At 42.8% G+C, this 11844-nt stretch overlaps 1 protein-coding gene across 1 annotated transcript; it reads left to right on the top strand.

Annotated features, from left to right (window-relative positions):
• The first annotated feature begins 3837 nt into the window (after positions 1-3837).
• On the top strand, positions 3838-11786 carry IL12A (interleukin 12A). Its single transcript, XM_033202913.1, has 7 exons — positions 3838-4273; positions 5272-5417; positions 8104-8217; positions 8539-8580; positions 8656-8697; positions 8789-8932; positions 10497-11786. Exons 1-7 carry the CDS (start codon positions 4156-4158, stop codon positions 10650-10652), a joined length of 762 nt encoding a protein of 253 aa, XP_033058804.1. The 5' UTR covers positions 3838-4155; the 3' UTR covers positions 10653-11786.
• Positions 11787-11844: the final 58 nt, after the last annotated feature.

Below are 11844 nucleotides of genomic sequence, written 5' to 3'. Positions count from 1 at the left end.
TAACAGCTGGGTCATGGGTGTGAATATACTTAATCTGGCTAAGGAATGCCAGAATACCCTTCAAAACAGCCATGTCAATCTACTGGCATGGTGTGGTATAATAGATCCTGTAGTCCCCCATTTTCCCAACACTTACCAGTATCCAGTGTTCTCCACTTGTCAGTCTAAGAGATGTAAAGAGATATCTCATTCTTGTTTTCATTTGCATTTTCAGATATAACTGAGCCTCCAGGTATGCTCATTAGTCTTTGGGGTTTCTTCTCTTTAAATTGCTTATGCATGAGCTTTACCCATTTTTCACTAGTGTTTCTGTCTTTTTCTTGCTGACTTACAAGAGTTCCTTGTTTTTAGACGTTGAAAAGATTGGTTTTAGACACTGAAAAATATCTTCTCCCAACCTGTCAGCTGTCTGTTCATTTGGTTCATGCATAGCAGAAATGTGTACAACAGAAATCTTAATTTTTATGTAATCCAATTGATCAGTATTTTGCCATATGGTTTGGAGCTTTAGAAGTTTTAAAAAAGTCCTCCCCACTTCTAAGTTTAAAAAAGTCCTTCCCACTTCTAAGTGTCCTAAGATATAAAGGACAAAGATAGTCCTCTATATTTTCTTCTACTACTGTAACAATTTTACTTTTCACATTTGGTCTTTAATTCACTTCCAAATGGATTCACCTTTGTTGTTCTAGATTGGAGTCCAGTTTTATTTTTCATCATACATTATACATGTTCTCTTTTTCAAAAAATTTTTTGTAGGGAGTTTTTGCCTAGGCTGGCCTTGAACTACTTACCTCAAGCAATTCTCCTGCCTTGACCTCCCAAAGTGCTGGGATTACAGGTGTGAGCCATTATGCCCAGTCCTTTGAGTATTTTCTACTAAATATTGCACGTTTTCCTCATTAATCAGGGAATCATATGTATTACCTTATACTTAATACCCAAATATACAAATCTATCTATAATTTCTCTACTCTGTTTCAATGGTCCATACGCCTGATCTGTTGCCAATATCACAACTTAATTTCTATGGCTTTAAATTATGTCTACATGTGATAGGGTTAGTCCCCCTTTTCATTATTCCTTTAGTATTTTAACTTAAGGCCAGGCACAGTGGCTCACACCTGTAGTCTCAGCACTTTGGGAGGCCAAGGTGGGTGGATCACTTGAGCCCAAGAGTTTGAGACCAGCCTAGGCAATAAAACTAGATTCTGTCTCTACAAAATATAAAAATTAAAATTAGCTGGATATGATGGTGTTGCCTGTGGTCCAAGCTACTCAGGAGGCTGAAGTGGGAGGATCACTTTAGCCCAGGAGGTCAAGGCTGCAGTGAGCTGTGACTATGCCACTACTACACTCCAGCCTGGGTGATACAGCAAAACCATGTCTCCCCAAAATTTTTTTTAACTTACTCATAGATTTTGTTATTACATCTGTATTTTAGAGTAGGTTTATTATTACGTTTCTGAGAAAATCTGTTTGTAGCTTGCATTGGAATTACATTGAGCATGTGAATTAATGATAAGAGACTTAAGCTTTCTATATAGAGAAACCTTCCACCCAAGGGTATAGAATTATTTAATTAAATCACACTATATTCTTGACTGAACTTTAAAATTTTTCTCCAAACACTATTCTGCAGTTATCCCAGCTCATGTAATAATCATAATAACTCTATACTGTAGGTACTTTTATTATCATCATTTAACAGATGAGGAAACTGAGCCGAGAGGTAAATAACTTGCCTAAGAACACACAGCAAGTAAGTAGCAGAACCTGGATTAACATAGTTTAGTCCATACTCTTAGCCATTGTATTGCCTCTGTATCTACAGTCAGTTACTTTATAGTTTGGCTGCTTCTATGCATGTCCTCTTGTTTTTATTATATTTTCTGATGGATTGTTGCAGAAATTGGTTGTTTTTTTAAAGTTAGTATGTGTATTGTGTGATGTTGTTAAATTATCTTCTTAGTTCTAATAGTCTATTAATTTTTTCTTTTTGTATATCAACTGTAAAAAGTGACAGTTTTACCTTTTCTTTTCCAATGTTTAAATCTCTCATTTCCTTTTCTTTCCTTATAGTGCTGGCCGAGACCTCCATGACAATGCTACACACTGTAAAGTGGTGATTGTGAGCAAAGACTATCGCTTACAGAAAAATCATGTATTCCTAGAAGAAGGTTTTCGTTTTATCTTAGCTAGAGTACATGGAGCGTATCAAGAAACTGTTTCACAAAAATATAAGTTAGAAACTGTGTCTGGTAGCCAAGAATCCATTTTTAACACTGGCCCTGTGCTCATCTAAGCAATGGAAATTATTTTCCTATAGGAGATGGCCCTTCCAGGGGAGAAACGGCTCAGTTGTGATACACTTATCTTCATCCTGACTTGAAGTACATTTAACTCCACACTAAACCTCTGTAGCCACAACACAGCTCTGCGCCTGTCATTTGCTTCACACAAACTGCTAAACGCAATTGTTTCTGACAATGGATTACTCTGTATCCCCAGGGGAATTCACAGACAGCAGCATTAGAAGGGGCCTTAGAGATCAATCATCTCTCTTACACACACCTAAAACTCCCTACAGCGGTGCTTCATCAGCTTCAAGCAACGGTGCTTCATCAGCTTCGAGAAACGGTGCTTCATCAGCTTCGAGAGTGGATGAGCCAACCAGAAGGCAGCTCCAATTATTAGGCCCTGGGGCCTGGGTATAGTCAGGCCCTTTGGAAGCTCCAAGGCAGAGACCAAACACATCCTCCCATTACCCACGGCTAGGGTGACTAATGCCTGTGGGAAAAACAACTGAACTAAAAAGTCCCACAGGAACCTCAAACCCAGCACATCCTTCTCACCTTCTCCTCCAAAGTCAGTCCTCTTATACAGTAATCCCTGTAAAGCGAGAACAATCTCCATTCCCCATTCTCAGGGCCTTCCTGTCCCTCTCACCTAAGGAGCTACCAAGCCTTGGCCCACAGGCCCTCTGAGAGTCCCTCCTGACCACCCTGTGTTCTCCATACTGAATAAGGACTTGGTCACACCTTGTCAACTCTTCCCTCTGCTCCACTCCTGACCCCTGGATCCATCCTTCACAATGTGGCTGAAGGGATCCTCCCATCGTGCAAATTCTGCCACATCTCCATGCCTAAAACCCAGGAAGACTCCCCACTACTCCCAGCACAGAAGGTACACTCCTTAGTATGGCATCACCTGCCCTCATGGCACGGCCCCATCCAGCTCTCCAGCCTCACAACCTGCAAGGACACCTAGACCCCCACCTCCCTCAACCCTTCATGACTGCGCTTCTGATCCCTGTTTCCCCTGGCTAAACCCTGCGTGCCCTCCCGCTGGAAGCGGTCTAATGCCTACTTGTTTTTAACACTCAGGTTGGGGCCCCAGCTCCCAGGAGTCTTTGCTGACTCCTGGACCCCGTTGCCCCGGCTGAGCGTGGGTTCTTTCTCTAGGTCTTTCCTCCCAGGACTCTGTGCATTCATCCCATCGTTAAACTGGATTCTCTACAAGAGTAATAATTGCATAGTCAGTCAGTTCTCATCCCTTTTCAGGTTTCAGAAAAGACCTGTGAACAAAAGGCATTGAGTCTGATTTAGTGTGGCAATGCCCCAAGAGTCCTGTTCTCCCTGGGTGTCCTGCACCTGGTGCAACGTCGGCCTGGCATCTAGTGAGCCATCTGAAGGAACGATGATGAGTGAATGATTTGCCTACCCCTTCCAGTAGTAGGCTGGAGGTCGTGGTTAGGGCCCATCCCTATGCAGGACATGGAAAGTGGGAGGCACTCCTCTTGCTACGTCGGCAGGGGGCGCTGCACAGCTGCGGGGCGGGGTGGCTGAGACAAGGGGCGTCCGGCTAAGGCCGGGGACCCAGGGTGGTGGGCGGGGTGTCTCGCCCGCCTGTGGACCCCGCGAAGTAACTGCGAACATTTCGCTTTCATTTTGGGCCGAGCTGGAGGCGGCGGGGCCGTCCCGGAACGGCTGCGGCCGGGCACCCCGGGAGTTAATCCGAAAGCGCCGCAAGCCCCGCGGGCAGGCGGGACCGCACGTGTCACCGAAAAGCTGATGTAGAGAGAGACAGAGAAAGAGACAGAAAGCAAGAGACCAGTGTCCCGGGAAAGTCCTGCCGCGCCTCGAGACAATTATAAAAATGTGGCCCCCTGGGTCAGCCTCGCAGCCACCGCCCTCACCTGCCACGGCCACAGATCTGCATCCAGCGGCTCGCCCAGTGTCCCTGCAGTGCCAGCTCAGCATGTGTCCAGCGCGCAGTGAGTACCCAGCCAGCCAGGGCTCTGGTTTGCTCGGGTGCGGAGGGGCGGCTGCTTGGGAAGAGGGGGTGGAAACTCAAGTCTGCCTAAGGAGAGACTGGAACCGCAGCAGCCCTCTCCTGCAAAGAAGAATAAGAATAGGGGTCTCACCATGTGCTAGATAGGGCATGTCTCTTTTCATCTCGAAACAGCCTGATGAGCTATCATTATGCCCACTTCGTAGAGGAGAAACTGGGGCCCAGCGTGGGAGATTTCCTGCCTTCCTGCCTAGGGTCCCTCAGCTACAAACAGAAGGCAGATCCAGATCCTAGCTAGTTCTAAAGTCAGGATTGGCAGGGTGCAATGGTTCACGCCTGTAATCCCAGCACTTTGGGAGACCAAGGCGGGCAGATCACCCGAGGTCAGGAGTTCAAGACCAGCCTGACCAACATGGTGAAACCCCGTCTCTACTAAAAATACACAAATTAGCCGAGTGTGGTGGTGGGTGCCTGTAATCCCATCTACTCGGGAGTCTAAGGCCGGGAAAATTGCTTGAACCCGGAAGTGAAGGTTGCAGTGAGCCTAGATTGTGCGGCTGCACTCCAGCCTGGGCCACAGAGTGAGACTCCGTCTTAAAAAAACAAATAAGTCAGGCTTTCTCACTCTACTGTTTTTAAAACACTGGGTCCCAAGTCTGACTCAGCCACTTCACCACCTGGTCTGGTTTCCCTCATCAAAAACATGAAGGCTTTCTCTGGGTGATTTTTGGGTTCGACACCCTTGTCCAAGCTCATCCCTAAACCCTCATAAGGAGCTGGCTTCTAGTCTTAGAATAGAGTGGCGCTTTGTAATAACTTGAGTCATCTCTCAGATGTTGAGGGAAAAGTGTTGGAAATGGGTGGAGGGAGGTGGGTGCCAAGCAGAAATGGATGGGTGAAGGTGGCCAGAATGGAGGGAAGGTGGTGCAGGCAGGCCATCCAGGCTGAAGTTCCTCCACCTGCTCCTCACTTCCCTTCCAGGCCTCCTCCTTGTGGCCACCCTGGTCCTCCTGGACTACCTCAGTTTGGCCAGAAACCTCTCCGTGGCCACCCCAGGCCCAGAAATGTTCCCATGCCTTCACCACTCCCAAAACCTGCTGAAGGCCGCCAGCAACACGCTCCAGAAGGTGAGCTCTTCCTGTCCTCTCCGCTGTGCACGTGCACCCTCCCTGAGGAAGAGGCCTCTCATCCTACCCTCTGGTACCTGATGGAACTGCAGAGAAATTGTGGAGGTTCATTAGTAGCTGTCAACAGCAGGAGAGGGAACTTTACAAATGGCCCAAGTGTTAAAGACAATTTCCTAGTGAAATTGTGTCTCCAGGGAAAGCAAGAGTAATAATAAATTATAATGATGTTGGTTTTGGCTATGTCTACACAGAGTAAAGTGGATATTTGCAGTGTTCCTGTAGCCTGCCAACAGAGATAGAATTGTGTCAGGTCCACATGGTTTCTCTGCATCACTGATCAAACCCGGAAATAGTTACTTGCATGCATACTCTTTGTTGGGGGGCAGGGGTACAAAGATGAAATAGCCTTGTCCCTCCTGCTGCCCACCAGCTTCTACTTGGTGACACAGTTCCTTCTTAGAGCAACACTTCTCAGGGAGGACTATGACAGTGCACATGCCGCCTTCATTTTCTAGGGAAGAGTTACCTAATTTTATTTACAGCTTCGTTCTTTTAGGTTTCATATTTTAACGTAAAAACCATTGCCGTTAAAAACTGCTCCAGTAGCTATTGCTGCAAAGGCTAAAGGTTAGTGTTTTAAAAGATGTCCTCTGCCTTTTTGATCTCTAGGAAATTTTTCTTGAGTATTTTCTAGCTTGTTGCCTTATGAATATCTTAAAATAAGCTCAATGCCACCAAGCCTTCCAAAAGGGCTCTTTTCCCCTTTCAGTCCTTCATAATGTGCTGTGCATTGCTCCTCACAATTGAATGAATATTCATTAGACAGGGGGCTCAAGTAAGAACTGCTTTGTTTCCTGAAGAAAGGTTCAAAATGGATAACTTGTAGGTGCTCCTATTCATATGGATGTTTTTTGTGCAAAAGCTGACGCCTCTACTCCCAGATACAGTCAAAAGATTATAGAAATCAATTTAATGTTTTGTACATCATTTGTCAAATTTGCTGCAGTAGGAAACAAAGGAGGTAGATGCAAGTGATTCACTGGCCATATCCAGCCCATAGTTTTGTAGAGTTTGGGCTATATGTTTATTTTTTAGTTTGATGCTATTCAAAAACTGAACATTTCAATTGAGATTTCAAATTTCTAGCTTCTCTTGAAAAGACCTGAAGAACAACACTGGACTCACACTTCCAAATCTAACTCTTTAGAACCTGCTCAGAATAGTGGCATTGCCCAGGTCTATTTAAATACCTCTAGGAATAGTGTATTCATTTCTACTGCTGCTGTCACAAATGTAGTGGGTTTAAATGACACAAATTTATTATCTTACAGCTCTAGGCATCAGAAGTCCAAAATGGGTCCTACTGGGCTAAAATCAATGTGTCAGCAGAGCTGTAGCCCTTTCTGGAGGCTCTTGGGGAGAATCTGTTGCCTTGCTTTGTCAGGTCTAAAGGCTGTCCACATTCCTTGACTTGTGGCCCCTTCCATTGTTCATACCAGCAATGTCTGGTTGAGTCTTTCTCATGCTGCTCCCTCTGGACTGACCTTCTACCCGCTTCTACTTTTGAGGACACTGCTTACACTGGATTCACCCAGATACTCCAGGATCATCTCTCTACTCTTAGATCAGCTGCTTAGCAAATTGAATGTCATCTACACTTTCATTCCTCTTTGGCAGGTCACATAGCACATTACCAGGTTCCAGGGATTGGGAGGTGGATGTGTTTGGAGGCGGAGCATTGGTCTAGCTACCACAGAAAGGGATTTTACTACTTGTGTCCAAACTTATTCTGAATTTTCAGGCCTTGCTTCTTGGCTCATGCTGTTACCTCTGTCTGAGATTTCCCTCCTCCATTGACAACATTTTACCCCTCTTAATGCAGGTGTCCCATCTCTAGGAAGCTTCGCTTCCCTTCCTGCCCCTCCTCAGAAGCTTCATGCCCTTTTCACCATGTCTCACCTACTGACGCCTCCTGGTCCATCTGGGCACTTGTCTGTCTCAGCAGCTAAACTTGCAATCCAGAAGGGTATACATGGTCCTCTTCTCTGTCATGTTTTTAGTACCTAATGGAGCGCCTGGCACCCATCAGCCTGTTGAATGGAAAAATGATTGTAATCTTCAATCATACAGTCCTTTACTTCCTAAGATACATTTCATAATTTTACCCAACGGTGCTTTCCAACACACTAAGATAACATCTCTGTGTATGTGTGTGCATGTGTGCACTGCAAATTAAATCTCGCTTGTCTTAAGGGTTTGCATGTTTGTTATATCCATCAAGCTGTGACCTTAAGAGTTCCCCCTTTAGAAGTTATACTTGAAATAGGTATTCATAGAATACAGTCACTTTAGCAAAAGAAGAAACAGTTTTCACCAGAAGCAAGTGTCACAGTGAGGTGTGGAGGCTGGTTAGCACAGGCTGATGACATGATGTATTGTGTTTACATAATGAAAAAATATGTCATCCAGAGAAACATGCCCCAAGCATAGGGAGAGGAGGGTGAGAGACAGAATGTAAGGAATCTGTTTCCTTTTGTGTTATGAAGAACCAGAATTTCCTGCAGGTCAAAGCGACAGAGGTCAAGGACAGCCAGCCGGAGCCTGCCTGGCACCCTGGCGTACCAGCCTTGTGGGGTGCCAGGTGCCTTATCAATGTTATAAACTGTTTCTCTTTCATTTTTCATAGGCCAGACAAATTCTAGAATTTTACCCTTGCACTTCTGAAGAGATTGATCATGAAGATATCACAAAAGATAAAACCAGCACAGTGGAGGCCTGTTTACCATTGGAATTAGTCAAGGTATAGAGGATTTTCCTCCCAAAGCTTGCAGTGTGGTTAAAAGCTGTGCATCAAATCTCACCTGCTTCTAAAAATTCATGTTTCTGGTATCCATCATTTTGGGACTTTAACTGGTCCTACTTCAGAAGTTAGATTTGGGAGAAAAATTATAAAAAAGATGGGTTTTTTGCAATAATATGAATATACTTAACACTTAAAAATAGTTAAGATGGTAAATATTATGATATGTGTTTTTACCATAATAAAAAAAGTTTGACCTGAAAAGTCAGAAAGATTTATACTAAGAATTAATAATTTGATATATGATATTTTTCCCTCTAGAATGAGAGTTGCCTAAATTCCAGAGAGACCTCTTTCACAACTGTAAGTCAAAACATGAAAAGTTTCAGCCTGTATGATGAATTCATATCACTGATGTCTGTTTATTTTTTCTTCTAGAATGGGAGTTGCCTGGCCTCCAGAAAGACCTCTTTTATGATGGTAAGACACACAGCTCTTTCCTCAAATGCAATGAAGGAAATGTTTTTAGCCCATCTCAAAGGATACTTCCCCTTCTTGTCATGTCACCCAGGCCCTGTGCCTTAGTAGTATTTATGAAGACTTGAAGATGTACCAGGTGGAGTTCAAGACCATGAATGCAAAGCTTCTGATGGATCCTAAGAGGCAGATCTTTCTAGATCAAAACATGCTGGGCGTTATTGATGAGCTGATGCAGGTAAGACTTCATTCTATCAGTGAGAGCACCTTTTTCATGCTAAAGATACCTAGCCAGGGTCCTCAATAAAGAGGTATAAAATCAGGTCTTCCTGGATTGGTGGAGGCCTTTCAAAGGCCTGACAGACTTACATTTTCAAGGAGACAGCCTTGAGGGTGCCCCCTATAGGGAGCACAAATGTGAGCAGATGACATTATGAAAAGCAGACTCCAAAGTATTCACTCTGTGGTATCCCCCACACTCTGCAAATGTTTTTATGCATTTTCTTATGTCAGCCTCAAAACAACCATATGGGATCTGCACAAAGGAGGGAACCAAATCTTAGGAGAGTTAAACCACTTATCTGAGGCTCTGCCTCTTAAAATCCTTCAAGAGGATTTCACTACACTTACCTTCTCACTCACCTCTAAAGGCTCCAGGATGTGCTCCAGGTTGTGCATACAAAGGGCCAGCTTGCATATCTGCAAATATTGCTGGGAAAACAAGCAAGATTGGTGCCTGATTATGACCCATTGTGAACCAAAATGTGAACCAAATAAAAGAATGACCTATCATCTGGGGCATCTATAATGTTATTCATAGGCAAGAACTTGCTTTGTAATGTTCTGAATCACCATAACACAGATGCTAATATAAAACAAGTATTTACATAAGCGAGGGTGATTGCTTTGGTGAGTAGGACATGGGATAAAAATATGGTGGCAGAAATCATTGTCTGAAAAGTAATTGATTTACTTTTATTCTTTTCGTGTGTGTGTGTGTGTGTGTGTGTGTGTGTGTGTGTGTATGTGCCAGATTACTTGTTTGAAAGGCAATGAGCTTTATCCAAGTATCAAAGAACGTTACCATCTAGAGAGCTGTAGTTGCTGTTTCATTTTTAGGACCAAGAGTTGGGTGATTTGGGTGCTAGAATCAATTCTACCAGTAACCAGACAACTATTCCCAAGCCACTTAACCCCTCTGTGCCTCAGTTTCCTCTGGTATAAAATGGGGTGACTTTATTCTAGGTTTCTTTTAGACTTTTTGTGAGGAAGATATGAAAGTATTTATTCATCAAGGGTGCAAATTATATTGTGTTATCAAATCAAAGTGCTAAACTTGGGAAATTCATGGCCAGGTTTATCTGACACAAATGGCATGTCTTCAGTAAACAGGCCTGTTACTAATAGCGAGTTCTGATCGATAGCAATCCATCACCTCCCTGTGCTAAACAGAAGTGGGCTTTTTAATGTAACATATACAGAATTAATTAGATATTGCAGCAGATGTCATTTTAAAGAAACTGTTTCTTTCTAAGACACAACTCCCACTGATGATTTTTTTCTAAGTAGTTTTAAGGGTCTTTTCTGAGCTCATTGAAGATGGCTGTGCTTGGAAAATGAGTATTTCTTTTCTCAGGTTCTGCCTGGTAATCTTGCTGAGAGTAGATGTGGGTTGGGTTTAGGAGTGGCATAAGGGACTGAGTTGCAAGCTCTGAGACATGTACTGGCTTCACTCATTTTTATGAATGAATATTTGAATTTTGGAATACGATGTAAGTCACGCTTACTGTTCATTCTCCTAGGCCCTGAATTTCAACAGTGAGACTGTGCCACAAAAATCTTCCCTTGAAGAACCGGATTTTTACAAAACTAAAATCAAGCTCTGCATACTTCTTCATGCTTTCAGAATTCGGGCAGTGACTATTGATAGAGTGATGAGCTATCTGAATGCTTCCTAAAAAGCGAGGTCCCTCCAAACCGTTGTCATTTTTGTAAAAATTTGAAATGAAGAAAGTTTGCTAGGATGTGGATTAAGAACTAGGGAGGGGGAAAGAAGGATGGGACTATTACATCCACATGATACCTCTGATCAAGTATTTTTGACATTTACCATGGATAAATTGCTTTTCAGTTTTCATGAATGAATTGCTAAGAAGGGAAAATGTCCATCCTGAAGGCGTTTTACATTCACTTTAATAGAAGGGCAAGAATTTATAAGCTATTTCTGTACCAAAGTGTTTGTAGAAACAAACATGTAAGCATAATTTATTTTAAATTATTTATTTATATAACTTTGTGATCATGAAATTATCTGAACTAACATATTTATTTATGTTATATTTATTAAATTATCAAGTGGATTTGAAAAATATTTTTTAAGTGTTCTAAAAATAAAATTATTGAATTAAAGTGATTCTCCCATTTTTCTAATGTACTTTTAGTGTTAAAATACACATTGTGGGAAAATTGAAAACTCTGATGAGACTTCAACAAAATTACTCTGGAAAGAATGCCACAATATTCTTCTTCTTCCTTTCCTAGTTCCTTTCATCTCATTTTAAAGGGATCCTAGTAAGACAAGATATGCTTTACTACTAAGACAGCCAAGTGAGTCGTGGTTTTTGAGGATTTATTATTTTTGTTCAACATGAGTCTAAAAGTGTGCTATACATTAGACAAATACATCATAATATTCTTTAACCAGAAAAAAATGTCACTAAGAGGCCTTCTAGCCTAATTATTCTAATTTTTGTGACCCGTTGGGCTCTGAGAGAAAAGTTATCCCTAATTTACAACCAGAAAATCTCTCCATTTGTCTAAAATTGTATAGAACTTTTACCTGAACCACATGGATGATTGCCTTACTTTGGCTTAAGAGATGTGCTCTTAATGAGCTAAATGTTAAATTTCATCTTTCCAATTCTCTAAACCAGGGGTCCCCAATCCCCAGGCCATAGACTGATACTGCTCCGTGGCCTGTTGGGAAGTGGGCCCTACAGCAGGAGGTGAGTGGCAGGTGAGCAAGCATTACCGCCTGAACTCTGCCTCCTCTCAGATCAGTGGCAGCATTAGATTCTCATAGGAGCATGAACCCTATTGTGAACTGCACATGCAAGGGATCTAGGTTGCGTGCTCCTTATAAGAATCTAA

The sequence above is a fragment of the Trachypithecus francoisi genome, unplaced genomic scaffold (genome assembly GCF_009764315.1).
Source record: "Trachypithecus francoisi isolate TF-2019V2 unplaced genomic scaffold, Tfra_2.0 Lachesis_group0, whole genome shotgun sequence".
Classification (NCBI taxonomy): domain Eukaryota; kingdom Metazoa; phylum Chordata; class Mammalia; order Primates; family Cercopithecidae; genus Trachypithecus; species Trachypithecus francoisi.
The sequence above is the reverse complement of the archived record's forward strand: the minus strand, read 5'-3'. Positions and strand labels throughout refer to the sequence as shown.

Coding starts and splice junctions, on each gene's coding strand:
- IL12A (XM_033202913.1), top strand. CDS start 4,156: ATGTGGCCCCCTGGGTCAGCCTCGCAGCCACCGCCCTCACCTGCCACG. Junction 8,698..8,788: donor GAAAGACCTCTTTTATGATG/GTAAGACACACA, acceptor CATGTCACCCAG/GCCCTGTGCCTTAGTAGTAT. Junction 8,933..10,496: donor TTATTGATGAGCTGATGCAG/GTAAGACTTCAT, acceptor TCATTCTCCTAG/GCCCTGAATTTCAACAGTGA.